General features: G+C 44.7%; 1 protein-coding gene across 6 annotated transcripts in view; it reads right to left on the reverse strand.

Moving 5' to 3' along the window:
* Positions 1-16,198, reverse strand: part of ZC3HAV1 (zinc finger CCCH-type containing, antiviral 1) — a 62,898-nt gene extending 46,700 nt beyond the window's left edge. For 2 of the 6 annotated variants that reach the window (XR_004957407.1, XM_036247554.1), the window contains exon 1: positions 15,854-16,195. Coding sequence is in view for 4 of the 6 variants with exons in the window: in XM_036247554.1 (XP_036103447.1) it covers positions 15,854-16,161 (308 nt within the window). In the remaining 2 variants the exon portion in view is untranslated. Of the gene's footprint in view, positions 1-1,338; positions 1,595-15,853 lie in introns of those variants that run through there. The other 4 variants (XM_036247555.1, XM_036247556.1, XM_036247557.1 and 1 more) reach the window with 4 other exon arrangements.
* Positions 16,199-16,402: the final 204 nt, after the last annotated feature.

Below are 16,402 nucleotides of genomic sequence, written 5' to 3' on the forward strand. Positions count from 1 at the left end.
TATGATTTTAACAGTTACTAATATGATGGGATATTGCCCTGGATGGGTAGCTCAGTCGGTTAGAGCATCATCCGGATATGCCAAGGTTGTGGGTTCAATCCCCAGTGAGGGCACATATAAGAAGCAACTAATGAATGCATAAAGAAATGGAAAAACAAATCGATGTTTTTTTTTTCTCTCTCTCTCCTCCTCCTCCTCTTTCTCTTTCTAAAACTCAATTTAAATACACACACACACACGATGGAATATTAAAACTTTCTAGTTTGCACAACCATTATCAAATTGTCTGGTGGTCAGGTTGTGGCCAGATTTTCACTATATACATAGTGTTGCTACAATTACTTTTGTACAAATAACCTTTCTTCCTGTCAGTATCTTCCTGCGATTTACTCCTTTCGGAGTGTTCCCCAAAGGACACAATCATTTTCTTGGCAGCTTGTGTTTCATTTTGAACTACTGCTCTCCAGAAAACGTACCAATATGTGAGTGTGATTATTTCCCCACAGGCACATAAACACTAAGTTTTATTATTTTGCTACTTCAATAGGTATAAAATAAACTTATACTTTTAATTTGCACTTAATAAATCTCTCCATTTATTTAAGTCTTGTTCTATTTTTCTCATTGAGAATTAAAATCTTTTTTTAAAAATATATTTTTAGTCTGGTCGGTGTGGCTCAGGGGTTGAGCATCAATCCATGCACCAAGAGGTCGCTGGTTCAATTCCTGGTCGCAGTACATGCCCAGGTTGTGGGCCCGATCCCCAGTGGGGGGCATGCAGGAGGCGGCCAATCGATGTTCTTTCTCATCAATGTTTTTATCTCTCCCTCTCACTTCCTCTCTCTCTAAAATCAATAAAGGGAAAAATATATATATATATATATGTATATGTTTTTATTGATTTTTAAATTTATTTATTTATTTTGGTTATAGATGTTTCTCCTTTTTCCCCCATTGACACCCTCCTCCCCCACCCTCCCCGCCAGTCCCCAGCTTTGTTGTCCATGTCCATTGTGTTTTTATGGATTTTTTAGAGAGAGGGGAAGGGAGAGATAGAAGCACTGATTAGAGAAACATCAGTCAGCTGCCTCCTGCACACCCCCTGCTGGGGATCGAGCCCGCAACGCAAGCATGTGCTCTGACCGGGAGTAGAACCCGGACCTCTCAGTCCATGGGACGATGCTCAGTCCACTGAGCCACACTGGCCGAGCTAAAATCTTTCTTAGTAGTTCTCGTTCATTTCCCAAGTATTAAACATTTCTCTGTTGCCACTATTATTTTTTTATTTCACTATTACTAGTAAACAGAAATGCAAATTACTTTGCAAAATTACCTTACCGAAATCAATCATTTGTTTTTAAATGTAAACATCCCAGGTAGAAGTAATTCTCCCAGGGTGAACCTGTAGGACTCACTGCCGTGCTGCTGCCTGTGTGTAAGGCTGTTCTGACACCCTCCGGGGCTGCCTTCAGATCCGGCTGTGGAGCCCCGAGGCCTCACAGAACCACACTGTGGGCCACCTTGAAACCCAGCAGCCTCCAGGCCCCGGGCCTCCTGGAGGGGTCGAGGGCAGCTGGCCGGGCTCCGGCATGGCCTCTGCCGCAGCCATCTCCCCGGGCAGGGGCTGGGCTCCATGCTTTCCCCACCAGGTGGCCCTGGCTTTTCCGTGTGTCTGGCACGCCTTGATAAGGCTGACCTCAGCTCTGCTTGCGTGTGGGTTCTGTGGTTTCAGATAACTGCTCCCCAGCAACCCCCCCCCCCCAGAGCCCTCAGCAGCTGGGCTAAGTCTGCACCTTATCACTCCCTCCAGCCCCAGGGCAGGGGGGTCTGAAGAGAACCTACAGCAGGAAGGGCCTGGCCTCCCAGCCCAAACGCAAAGCCTCCATCACGTGAGCCTCATCACCTCCTAAGGCCTCCCCTCCACTGGCCGTTGCCATTAATGATCCTCTGGACAAGGAGCTGAGAGTGACCTCATTGAAACACTCCGGGCTGGCCAGATGGTCCTGCCCGCCGCCTCGGAGATATGTGACAAGTGTGAATCGGGGGGGATTAAGAATTTTGCTTTCTCTTTAGCTCCAATCCAGACATCCTGAACACAGGGCCACCACCACGGCATCTAACCTGTCACCAAAATAGGGTCATAGAAGAGGACCCAGCCCACTCCAGGTCCCAGAGAGAGGCAGCTTTGGTCACACCTTAATGTCTCTGTCATGTCCTAACTGAGGAGTGGGGCACTTACCAAGGTCCCAGAAGTCACTATTTCCTCTAAATACTAAGAGCAGCCGGGCAGCCTAATGGGAACCCCTCTGCCTGGAACCCTGAGTGTCCAGGCTTTTTTCCAAGGCCACTCAAGACACTCGTGCCTGAGGAAGAGCCACCAGCACAGGCTGCGCTAGCAGGTCCTCGATGCTGCCCATCTGAGGGTTCGGTTTCGCTTCTCACATCCCTTTTCAGCTTCGGGCAAACAGCTCGCGCCTCTAGATTCTAGGGTCCTCACCTGGAACCTAGCTTCAGTCTGACCTGCAGCCCCCTCCCTGGGAGGCCCTGCATTCCTAGACTTCTCCCAGCTTCTCAGACGCTTTATTTTTGCCCTAATTTCAGCATATTGATCAGCCATAGGGGTGGGAGAGGGCAGTCTGTGCTCACCTGTTTGGGTGTAAGACCAGAAGTACACAAACTAACTTTCACTACATATTTACTAAATGATAAGAACTCTGCATCTGTTATTTAATTTAGTCTATACAATAATCCTATAAGGTTACAGTTTACTTTTTTTTTATATATATATATTTTATTTTATTTTATTTTTTTTTATCCTCACCCGAGGATATTTTTCCATTTTTTTGTACAGACAGAGTGGGAGGGAGAGAGAGGAAGGGAGAGAGAGAGAGAAACATCGACGTGAAGGGACACATCAAATGGCTGCCACCCGCACAACCAACCAGGGCCGGGGACAAACTGCAACCGAAGTACGTGCCCTTAGCGGGAACCGAACCCGGGTCTCTCCGGACCGCAGGCCGACGCTCTAACCGCTGAGCCAAACCGGCCAGGGCTACAGTTTACTTTTTAATTTGGGAAACTGAGGCTGGATAAAGTGAGAATTCAAATAAAAGAATCTGATAACTGAACCCAGACTTCACAACACAAACAAAAACCTAATCTGGAAAAACAAAAACAGACATCTGAAACTCTTCCAAATCAGGAAGAAAACAAACACGGAAAGCCGTTCCAGATTATTTAAGCCACTGTCCTCAATGGAAAATTGAGAGCAGACTCCAGGGAGAGAGAATGCGTAAAAACCACACAACATAAAGGGCGTCTAGGCACGAGAAACCATTTCCTGTGATTGCAGCACGGGTCACAGTCCCTGTCGGGTTGTTGCCTCCATGTGTATGCTTAAGGTGGCAGAAGCTTCCTTCCATTTTCTTCTGAGCGTCTAGTCCCAGCTCCAGGTCCCTAATATCGGCTAGGAGGCTTAAGCCAAGAAACAGCGCAAAGTTTTCCCATGGCTTCTTGGGGTTCTCTACGCCAGTGGTCCTCAAGTGAGGTCCCTGGACAGGCATCACCTGGGAGGTTGTCAGAAATGCAAATTCTCAGACTCCCATCCCAGACCTACCCGGTGAGTCTCAAAACTTTTATCCACATCAGAATCATTTAGAGGATTTGTTAGAATACAGATTGCTGGGCCCCATCTCCAGGGGTTCTGATCAGTAGGTCCCGGGAGTGGGGCTGGGAATTTGCATTTCAAATTCCTGGGTGATGCTGAGGATGCTACCCCATTAAGTACTAGGTTCAAGGTTATCTTTCCAAAAGAGGACAATGGGGACCCGCAGAAGGTTGGTTTGCAGCCACAGGACCCCCCACCCCAACTCCTGGCACAGTAAAGAGCCCGCCTACAAACCAAAACAGAAACAAGCGTTTGAAGAACGCAGCAAGCATTTGGAGCAGATAAACTTCCACCAGCGGGAGCTGGAATGAAAGATAGCTTTTAAAAACAGCGGAGATGGCCTTGAAAGAGGCAGAACTGTCTCTTCAGGAATCTCAGGCCAAAAGCTTAAACACAAATGACCTTCTCACTTTGCTCTTCTAGCCAGGGAACAACATGTTATTTCATCCCTGGCCATACATCCTCCCACACCTCGGACGAGGCCTGGTCTTCGGAGTGGTATCGCCCCTGGACAAGAAAAAGGGGCCACTTCTAAACCTGACAAGTTCGGGGGAGGCCTGCACGGCAGCCTTGCAAACTCAGAGCCCAAAAGCAGCCACATCGGATGGTCTGAAATGTACTTGCTAACTAAAGTTTCTAACTAAAAGCTTGTGGCGGGGAGACACGACCTAGACAAGTATTCTACCCTAGCAAAGGTCAACCTGACCTTAACTGAGTCTGCCTGTGGTCTTTGTTTGTATCTATGATAACATACCTGATAACATCTCTTTGTAAAATCAAAGTGATTTCCTCCCCCAACACCCCTCTAAGCACAATCACCACAGCTGAGCGGACTACAAATCCCCTCATTGTTATTATTATCATGTTAATTGTTAACTATCCTTACTCATCTATGTAAAAAAAAAATAGGTCTATTCCTTTCGCTTTTTATCCAATCCCAGAGGTTTCCCCTCTTTGCTTTCTCTGGTCTTCCCAATCTATCACCAATGGATTTCATGGAACCCCTGACACCTCCTCCTTTGATTCTAATGTATAAAATAAGGGGCAAAACTGCCATTTTCCGGAGCATTTTCTCAGTCCTCTGAGATCTGGGGCTCAAATAAACAGAGATTCTCTACGGATCTGAACATTTCTTAGGTTGACAGGAGTGTTTAGAAATACCTCGACCTGGGCCACACCCTCAGAGGCTGGTTTGGTTTGACAGGACGTGGGACCCAAGGCGACTCTACTGGGCAGCCGACAGAATCTTGGCTGCACTCGCCACATTGGGTTCTGAGTCGGGCTCCTGAACTGGTGGTCACCTCCGAGCTGCTGTACTTCCCAAGTTGGTAAACACAGCAACAGCTCTGGGCTCAACGACCAGGCCAACGAGGAAAAGATAATAACCTAATAACCAAAGGGAGAGGCTTGTTTTCTTACAGTAATTTGTATGAAAATACCCCTTCCCTTTTCTCCTCGCCCTCTTGGCTGCCCACCACCTGGTGGAGGGTTGATAAAAACAAAGAGGTAGTTAATTTGTACAGAAAGCAGGAAATAGCTCACCATGATCTAAGCAGAGTGAAAAAGGAACCAGGATGTGTGAAAGATAAAATCTACAGAACAATGATCTACAGAATAAAATGTCATCAATAAAAAAAAACCTAGCCCTGGCCCTGTGGCTCTGCTTGTACGAGTGTCGACCAGACAGGCTGCCAAGGTTGTGGGTTCAGTCTCTGGTCAGGGCACATATAAGAAGCAATCAATGAATGCATAAATAAGTGGAACAACAAATCAATGTCTGTCTGTCTGTCCTCTCTCTCCCCAAAAATCAATCAATAAATAAAACATTTATAAGAAAAAACCCTAATAGAATGCAGACTGGTGCAGCCACTATGAAAAACAATATGATGTTACCTCAAAAAGTTAAAAATTGAATTGCCATTTGACCCAGTGATCCCACTTCTAGGCGTATACCCTAAGAAGCCTGAAACACCAATCAGAAAGAATATATGTGCCCCTATGTTCACAGCAGCACTATTTACAATCACAAAGATCTGGAAATAGCCCAAGTGTCCATCAGTAGACGAATGGATAAAAAAGCTGTGGTACATATACACAATGGAGTACTATGCAGCTATAAGAAAGAAAGATCTCTTATCCTTTGAGACTACGTGGAGGGACCTGGAAAGTATTATCCTAAGCGAAACAAGCCAAACAGAGAAAGACAAATATCACATGCTCTCACTTACTTGTGGAATATAATGAATAAAACAAGCTGATGAACAAAATAGACCCAGAGACATGGAAGTGGGGTACAGACAGACAAACCTCAGAACAGGGGGTCGGGGAGAGGGAAGAACTAAACCACAGAACTTATATGATTGTAGGCCATAGACCACAATGCTGGGGACAGGGCCGGTAGGGGGAGGGGGAATCAAGAGGAGGGTCTCAGTGGGAGAAAAAGGAGAAACGTATGTAACAAAAATAAATTAATAAAAAAATTAAAACTTAAAAGAAAAAAACCCTAATGAAGTATTATTCTTAAACCACGAGGCTCCTATTCTCTATGTTTGTACTTTTAATGTTCAAGATTAAATTGCCAAGTTACTAGAGGCAGGTGTAGTTCAACGACTCTGGAACCCCTAGTAAGATGAGGGGGACCAGCGCAGAGCGGTAGAGGGCATAGGAGCAGGGTAAGAACAACGGGAGGAGAGAAAAGGTGGAGCTGAAGAAATGGGCCTGCTGTAACCACAACGGCATTACCGGAATGCAGCAGGAATGCAGGTGCACAGGGGCAGCTGACTGCTGCGACGCGGTGAGCCCAAGGGCAGGCGGCTGCAGGCCTCCGCCTGGAGGGAGGGATGCATCTGGTAGACGCCAGACTCTGGGCAGCAGAGAGCAATAGGGGGGACCAGCTGAGGACGGGAAAGGCGGGGGCCTCCTGGAGGAACTGTGCACATTCTGGAGAGTGAGGTGAACAGCGCTGATGCCACCAAAAACCGTCTATTACAGCAGACGCCCAATCTCCTAGTCTTCACTTACTGCTCCAGTCCCTTAAAACAGTGGTTCCCAAACTTTGCTGCCCATGAGAGCCCTCAGGGACTTTTTGAAAATCCCCATGCTGCCCTGGTCAGGCAGTTCAATGATTCGAGTGCCGTCCCGTACACCATAAAGTTGCAGATTCAATTCCCAGTAGAGCACATCCTAGGTAGCAGGTTGGATCCCCAGGCAGGGCACATATAAGAGGCAATCGATCAATATTTCTCATATCAATGACTCTCTCTCTCTCTCTCCCCCCCCTCCCTCCCTCTTTCTAAAATCAATATACATATCCTCAGATGAGGATTTTTTTTAAAAAAAATCTCAATGCCATGTCATACCTCTCACCCATGAAATCAGAATGTCTAGGGTGTGGGAGCCAAGCATCACTATTTTTTTTTAATACGTTTTCTTTGTTGATTTTAGAGAGAGAGGAAGGGAGAGGGAGAGAGATAGAAATATCGATGAGAGAGAACAATGATTGGCCACCTCCTGCATGCCCCACACTGGGGATTGGGCCCACAACCTGGGCATGTGCCCTGACCCGGAATCGAACCAGCGATCTCTTGGTTCATGGGTTGATGCTCAACCACTGAGCCACACCAGCCGGGCGCATCAGTATTTTTTTTTTTTAAAGTGTACAAGAAATTCCAATGAGCAGCGAAAGTTCAGGTACTATCCATATCAGGATGGAGAAAATGTGTAGGAAGTGACAAGAATAAACAGTAGGAGGTGGTGGCAGTATTGCCAATATCTTGATGATTAGACAAAGTAGGTCAAACAAGGCTCCTCTCCTCCCACATGCCTCTTCCCCCGCTGCCAAACTTATAACATAAATCCCCTAGGAAGTTAAGAAGAATATTAAAATACACTAGAGAGAAATATTAACGGCCTAACAGTGTCTGAGGATTCCTTTAGTGAGAAAGGGGCAGAAGCTTCTAGAATAGTCCACTGTTTGCAACACTAACAACGTGCTGAAGAAATATGTCCTGCCCAGCCGGTGTGGCTCAGTGGTTGAGCATTGACCCATGCACCAAGAGGTCGCTGGTTCGATTCCGGGTCAGGGCGCATGCCCAGGTTGTGGGCCCGATCCCCAGTGGGGGCATGCAGGAGGCGGCCAATCGATGTTCTCTCTCTCATGGATGTTTCTATCTCTCCCTCTCCCTTCCTCCCTCTCTAAAATCAATAAAGAAAAAAAATTTAAATAAACTTTTTTAGTGAATCTAAAAAGAGAACAAGCCCTAGCTGGTTTGGCTCAGCAGTTAGAGTGTCAGCCGGTAGACCGAAAGTTCTTGGGTTTGATTCCAGTCAAGGGCATGTACCTGGGTTGCAGGTTTGATCCCCAGCCCCAGTTGGGGTCATGCAGGAGGCAACCAGTCGAAGTGAAACATGGATGTTTCTCTCTCTCTCCCCCTCTCTCTCTAAAAATAAATAAATAAAGATATTCGGGGGAGGATTAACAGAAAAATAGATTAAATAAATAAATAACAAAACTTTCCAAATGATTCTTACAGGGTACACACCTCCTTGTGCCATGACATCGCCAAACAATAGCCTGTCCCCAAGGTCATGGGCCTGACAACAGACTCCATGGACAGAGCACAATTAGCAACAGAAGAAACTCACAGGAAGATGCCTCCTGGGTAAACACACCCAGACAAATGGCAAGCGAAGTGCAAAAGTAAAAGGCAAACCTGGATGACACTATGCTAAGTGAAAGAAGCCAGACACAACGCAACAGATCGGGTACAATTCCATTTGAAGGAAACATCCAGAATAGGCAAATCTGCACAGACGGACAGTGGGCCAGAGGTTACCATGGGCTGGGGAGAGGAGAAGGAGGGACTGCTGATGGGTATGGGCTTCTTTCTGGGGAGATGAAAAAATGTTCTAGAACCAGACAGTGGTGAGGGTGGCACAACATCATGAATGTACTTATTTCCTTTGAACTGTATACACTCTACGATGGTAAGAAATAAAAAAATAAAGGCTTTTACAGATCGAAACAGCATTAAGATGACCCCAAAAAAATGCAAATAAGCAGCCACTAAGAACTAGGCGCCAAGTAAGACAAATTTTAAAAACAAGCATTGTGCCCAGCCGGTGTGGCTCCGTGGATTGAGCGTTGTCCCATGGACTGAGAGGTCCCGGATTGATTCCTGATCAGGGGAGAGCAGGAGGCAGCCAATGGATGTTTCCCTCTCACGTTTCCATCTCTCTCATCCTTCCTCTCTCTCTAAAAAAAAAAAATCAGTAAAAAAAAAAAAAAAAAAAAGATAAATAAATAAATAAAAGCATTATGACTTAAAAGAGCTAGGGGCATGTACCTGGGTTGCAGGTTTGGTCCCCAGTCCCAGTCAGGGGTCAGTTGGGGGTTGTGTGGGAGGCAACCAGTCGCTCTCACATGATGTTTCTCTCTCTCTCTCCCCTTCCCACTCTATTAAAAAAAAAAAATACCATATGATCCAGCAATCCCACTGGGTACATATCTAAAGAAAATGAAATCACTACCTCAAAGAGATATCTGTGCTCCCATGCTCATTGCAACATTATTCACAGTAGCCAAGACATGGAAACAACCTAGGTGTCCATCAACAGATAAAAGAATAAAGAAGCCCTGGCCGGTTTGGCTCAGCGGTTGGAGCATCGGCCTGCGGTCCAGAGAGACCCGGGTTCGGTTCCCACTGGGGGCATGTACCTCGGTTGCAGTTTGTCCCCGGCCCTGGTTGGTCGTGCGGGTGGCAGCCACTAGATGTGTCCCTTTCACGTCGATGTTTCTCTCTCTCTCTCTCTCTCTTTCTCTCTCTCCCCTCCCACTCTATCTGAGCAAAAAATGGAAAAATGTCCTCGGGTGAGGATTAAAAAATAAAAGAATAAAGAAAATGTGGTATATATGTACACAATGGAATATCATGCAGCCACAAAAAGAAGTATATCCTGCCATTTCTGACAACATGTATGAATCTAAAAGACATTATGCTGAGTGAAATGACCCAGTTGTAGAAAGTCAAATACTGCATCATCTCACTTAAACATGGAATCTAAAAAAAGCCAAACTCGTAGAAAAGAGTAGAATTACTAGAAATTTGGGAAGGGAAGTTGGTGAAAGGATATAAACTTTCAATTATAAGTTAATAAGTTCTAAAGATCTAAGGTACAGCATGATGATTATAGTTAATAATGTATACTTAAAATTTAAATTGATCTTAAGTGTTCTCACCATCAAAAAGGGAGGAGAGATAAATAGATGACGTGATGGATAGTTTGATTGAGGAAATAATTTCACGATGTATATGTATATATCAAAATTTCCCACTGTATACCTTAAATATATACAATGTTTATTAGTCAATCATACTCTCAATAAAGCCAGAGGGAAAAAAGTGTTTATCTCTAGTGATCACCTCTACAATGGGGGAGAAAATCAAGAAAGAGAATTCAAGGAATTTAAATGTGTAATTCTCTATTTCTGAAGCTGATTTGTGGATACACAGCTATTTATTGTATGCTCTATATATTTTCATAAGACTTAAATATCACGTAATAAAACTTTAATGAGAAAATTCTTTTAAAATTGAAACAAAAGATACCATTTTATTACCTTCAGATTGGCATAAATAAATAACAGAAAGTCTGATCATACCAAGGCCTAACTGGCCATAAAAATGAGAAACCGGGACTCCCAGACATGAAAGTATAAATTGGTTCAACCACCTTTAACGGTACTTTGCTTGAATCTGGAAAAGGTGAAGCTGTCCAGCAATTTCATTTCCTAATGATACACCCTGAGAAGTTCTTGCTGTGAGCACCAGGAGACATGTGTATTCTTGGCAGCATAGTTTGTTGTAGCAAAAAATTGGAAATATCCCAAATGCTCATTATTGGAGGAACAGGTACTGAACTGTGGCATAAATCATGATGAAATACTACACAGCTGTTAAAATGAATGAACTAGACTCTTATGACAACATGAATAAGATCTCCAGAAGCTAACATTGAGTAAAAATTCTAAAACACACAAAACAATACTACATTTTATATATGGATATAAATATATAAGTGAGGAAATTATAAAATTAAGGAAGGACTGGGATACACATCAAAATCATGATTTTGGTTGCTTCTGAGAAGAGAGGGAAAAAAGACTAGGGAAGAGAAAAAAATAAAAACCATAGGCCTATTATGCCTTTTACTTTATTTTATTTACTTCTTTATTTTTTTATCCTCACCCGAGGACATTTTTCGATACTTTGTTTGGGAGGGAGAGAGAGAGAGAAACATCGATGTGAAAGGGACGCATCAAGTGGCTGCCACCCGCACGACCCAACCAGGGCCGGGGACAAACTGCAACTGAGGTACGTGCCCTAGCGGGAACCAAACCCAGATCTCTCTGGACCGCAGGCTGACGCTCTAACCGCTGAGCCAAACCAGCCAGGGCTTATTTTATTTTAGAAGATAAGAAGCAGAAATGAAAAATGCAAACATTTGTTTATTCTGGAAGGTGAGTTATAAGATTATATTGTATATTCTTCTATATAACTTTTGTTATATACTCAGAATATATACACTCTGGTTCTTGCTATATTATTCTTTGTACTTTTTGTGTTTTGGGATGGTTTGTTTTGTTTTGTTTTCAGTTTATGAAATAGTCAACTAACACACTCTCCAGCTACCTACCCCCACCCAAAGTTCCAACTAACCACAGGGGACAGACATGCAAACAGGAAAGAGCAGAGGAAACAGCCCCATTAGCAGAAACCACAAAGCTAGTTGAAGACACAGACAACCTACTTTAAACAGAAATCGTGCTTGTAAAAATAAATAACTTTAATTAATGAAAGATCACACTTCACACAGCTATTTGATCACAGAAGTAGCTAGTGATGAAGTTACACAGATCTAGGCTCAACAATAACTCTGCCAGTTATCTGCTGTGTGACTTTCAGTCAATTTCTACACAGCCCTAGGCCGGAGTTTCCTTCCATTAAGCCCGGGTTTACAGTATGTCCCTCAAGAATCAAGGTAAAGACTAACTTGGATACCACCTCCAAAGTGCTAATCAGAGTGCTTGGTACATAGTTATTTGCTCAATGAATGGTAGTTACTATTTATGTCAGACCTGGGATTAGAACACCACCAGTGGGCATATATTTCAGCGAAGCAAACAGAAATATCCAAACCGATGCAGCCAAACAAATAACGATTCAACAATAAAGCAGGCCCTGTTGTTGACTAAAATGTATGGCTCAAAGCAGTGTGAGAGAAAAGATAGTTACTACAGGATAGGAGAGATCCCATTTATGTATAATAGCACTACAGAGGCAATTTTATAAATGTAGCAAAATGCAGCAAAATGCAGCTGTCGGAAAACAGAATAGTTTACCAAACTGAATGGTAATCTCACCATGAGTACCAATTGGTCAACAGATCCTATTAACCTGTAATCCAAAAAGAAAGTCCTTAGACTCCCATACTTTAAGTTTTGGAATAAAAGATTTTATAAATTGCTAAGAAGGGGAGAACTTTTTTTTTTTTAATCCTCACCTGAGGACAGGAGGGAAAGAGGGAGGAAAAGAGAGAGAGCGGGAGGGAGAGAAGGGGGAAGAGAGAGAGACAAACATCACCTCGAGAGACACATCGAATGGTTGTCACCCCACATGACCCCAACCGGGGAGTACTTGGGGGGGCATATTTTCTAGGTTTTGAGGCAAAAAGAAAGAAAAATTCTCCCAAGGGTCCTTATTATGAGGACACAATGTATATTAATGAATTAAAATTTTGTAATTCTCAAATTCAAGTGATGTAAAGGAAATAAAAGTTAATAAAAATATGACAAGATTAATAAATGTAAGAAATACAAATTTGTCACTTCACTAAAATATATATATATATATAATTTTAAAATACGGAAAAGTAAAGGTTAACATAACAACCCAATTTAAGAGCTTAAAATGGTTTTGATGTTTCAAACCAGGCAAAAAATACAATAAAGTTCAAAAATCAAAAAAACTAAAGTTTCTAAAATTCATAAAACAAGAAAAACTAAAGTTTCTAAAAGTTTGTGTATATAAGAAACTAAAACCAAGTTTCTTTTTCTTTTTCTTTTTTTTGTTAATAATCCTCACCTGAGGATACTTTTCCATTGATTTTTAGAGTGGAAGGGAAGAAGGAAGAGAAATAGAAACATCCATGTGAGAGAGACATCAATTGGTTGCCTCTCGAACAACCCCAACCAGGGCCGGGATTGAACCTGCAACCCAGGCACGTGCCCTTGACTGGGAATCAAAGCCAAGACCCTTTTCGGTCAACGGGTCAACGCACTAACTGCTGAGCCAAACTGGCCAGGACATGAAACAAAGTTTCTAAATATATTGGATTTGTAACATATCCACAATAATAGCGGTCTGGTGTGAATGAATCAAAATTATACCTATTTTTTTGCCAGACAGGCAAAAGATAATATATATTTTTGCATAATTTTAGTAATTAGTTTCTGTGTGCCATGAGATGAAAAAGGTTGAAAATTGTGCTTTAGAGATACTAAAGTATTTATAAAGCAAATGCCCTGACCAGGAATTGAACTGGCGACCTCTTGGTGCATGGGTCGATGCTCAATCACTGAGCCATATCAGCCGGGCCATATTCAATAGTTTTTAAATAATAAAGCACATTCAAAAACCCTTCTTTTTGGTTTAAAATAACACATTGGAGTTGGGGACAGGGATGGGGGGAAATAAATGAGACAAAATCGTCTGTAATTTGAAAACTGTTGAAGCAAAGTGATGTGTACATGGGGTTCATCATTCTCTTTTCACTACTTTAACATACTGTTAACATATCCATGCAGCTCTGTGGATTGAATGTCTTCCCAAGGACTGAGAGGTCCCCATGGGATTCCAAGGTCAGGGCACACGCCTGGGTTTCTGTATAGATCCCCAGTAGAGGACATGCAGGAGGCGGATGATGGATGTTTCTCTCTCATCAATGTTTCTACCTCTCCCTTTTCCTTCCTCTCTCTAAAAACTCAATAAAAATATATTTAAAAATATATATCCATAGTAAAAAATTAAAAGAAGCATATGTATTTAAAACTTAATTAGGTTGAAAGCTAACACTAGTTGGTGAAAAAATTTTTCACAGAAAAAGATAACAAAGCTTCCTACTCCATTGTTATTCAGTATAGTACTAGAATGTTCCTTCCTTTACTTTGTATCCTCCCCCTCTGCCCTCCTTTCTTCCTTCCTGATTTCATGTTACTGTGACTTACCTGTCTGTGACTTAGCTGTCTCCCTCTATTCACATAATTCCCAAATTAGAAATACTTTCAGATTGGTACCTCACAACATATTCGATACTTTGTGTTTTTTTAAATATTTTTTCTTTATTGATTTCAGAGAGAGTGGAAGGGAGAGGGAGAGACAGAAACATCGATGAGAGAACATCAATTGGCCGCCTCCTGCATGCCCCCCACCAGGGACCAGGCCCACAACCTGGGCTTGTGCCCTGACCAGAAATTGAACTGGCAACCTCTTGGTGCATGGGTCGATGCTCAATCACTGAGCCATACCAGCTGGGCCATATTCAATAGTTTTTAAATAATAAAGCACATTCAAAAACCCTTCTTTAGCCCTGGCCGGTTTGGCTCAGCGGTTGGATCGTCGGCCTGCGGTCCAGAAAGACTCGGGTTTGGTTCCCGCTAAGGGCATGTACCTCGGTTGCAGTTTGTCCACAGCCCTGGTTGGGTCGTGTGGGTAGCGGCCACTCAATGTGTCCCATTCACGTCGATGTTTCTCTCTCTCTCTCTTCCTCCCACTCTATCTCAACAAAATATTGAAAAATGTCCTCGGGTGAGGATTAAAACAAAACAAAAACCCTTCTTTAATTTTTTTAGTTTTACCCTAAATAAATAAATTTTTTAAAAATATACTATATCATCTACCTCATCCATTTAACACGTCTTTTATATATTTTATTACACATATTATTGGAGATAAGTAATCTAAAGTTTTTCACTAACAAGTGCTTGATCAAAAGTTTGATAACCACCATCTTGGACATGCCACTTAAAGTTTGTAAGGAGGGCAGAGTGTGAAAAGTACATAAGAAAAATAATTGAGCAGCACTACCTAGGGACAGAAAGATGGGGAGAAAGGCTATGGTCTATGGTCGGAGACAGTCATTTACTAATTAAATGAGGCATTCATTCATTCATAAGTGAGCTGGGCAGGAGGACGGGACAGGAAGGGGATGGGAGACTTCAATAAAAGGACTTGGTGATTCAGGTTATTGTGAAGGATGAAGACTGGGTGAGGAAGGCGGGGTCAGATGCCCTGCCCTGGGGGAACGAAGATGAGTTTGACTCATATTCAGGCGCAGATGCTCCTCAGATTGGGCTGGAAGGCTTGGGCCCTGGAGGTACATATGGGAGCCATCTTTGTAGATGTGACAGCTGAACCCAAAGGAGTGAGCTCTCTTAGGGAGAAACTTGGTAGACAGGCCAAAAAGCATAACCAAAACCTTGGGGCACACCTATATTAAGGAGGCAACAAAGAACAGGTGGAAACACAGAAAGAGCTGCCTGAGAGGTAAACCACACTATTTCAACGTGGTCGCATGAGTGGCCGGTCAGCGGCTCGGGCCACCGCCCAGAGGCCACCAGAAAGGAGCGCTGGGAGGGAACACATCATTGGTAAGCTTGAATAGGACCATTCTGGTCAGATGGTGCGGACGAGCATCGGGTGGCAGAAAGGGGACACTGAGGGGAATGGAGACGGATCAGGTGCACCGCGCTTGGTGGGGGTGCTGGGGGCGCGCCTAGGGGCAGAGGTAGCAGAGAGGTAAACACTCAAGATCCCGGAGAATGGATGCATTCTCCTTCGTTCCCAGACCTGCCTCCAAATTCTCTAGGCCCTGGCGGGTCCCTAAGCGCTTTATTCTTATGGGGGCGGGGAGTTTAAGGGTAGTCTTCTCCGAGGCAATATCGTGTTGGCCAGATTGGAGGGAGAGTCTGGAGGCGCTGGAGGAAGGGCTCTCCGCAGAGAAGTGAGAGCTGGAGGAGGAGGCTGTGGGGTGCAGGGTCTCCGAGGGCGTGCCCCTCGCGGACAGCAGCCCCGACCGTCCTCCCAGCCCGGGACCCCGAGCGCCGCCCCTCCCTCCCGGCGCACTCACCGCTCCATCTGCGAGAAGTGGCACCGGCCCAGCATGTTGAGCTTGCAGAGGTGCAGGTTCCCGCAGCCCTTCTGGCAGTACTTGCGACGGCAGACCCGGGCTGCGGTGGTGGCGATCACGGACCGGGTGACCCCGGTCCTGCCACTGGTCTCCAACACCACGAAGTGGTTGGGCCCCGCCGCCTCCAGCACCTCGCAGAGCTGCGCCTCGGAGAGCGCGATCTCGTCGAGCAGCGCGTCCAGGGCCATGCGGCCCCCGTGGGCGCACAGGACTTTGGTGATGAAGGAGCACACCTCTGGGTCCGCCATGGCGCTGCGCCGGTCTGGTCTGGCCGGGACTTGTGACTCCGCTGCGGGAAGAATCGAAACTTACGAGAGCCCCGGGGGCGGGGGCGGGCGCGGGCGGCGCTCGGCTGGGGCGCGCCCGGGGTTCGCGAGCGCGCGCTCTCCGCCGCCGTTAGCGGAGCCCGGCAGTTTCGGTTTCCCTCTCGGCTCTGGCCGGAGAGGGCAGATCCCGCAGACCCGATCCTGCAGCAGATTTAAAGTCGAC

The sequence above is a fragment of the Molossus molossus genome, unplaced genomic scaffold (genome assembly GCF_014108415.1).
Source record: "Molossus molossus isolate mMolMol1 unplaced genomic scaffold, mMolMol1.p scaffold_m16_p_7, whole genome shotgun sequence".
In the NCBI taxonomy this organism is placed as follows: domain Eukaryota; kingdom Metazoa; phylum Chordata; class Mammalia; order Chiroptera; family Molossidae; genus Molossus; species Molossus molossus.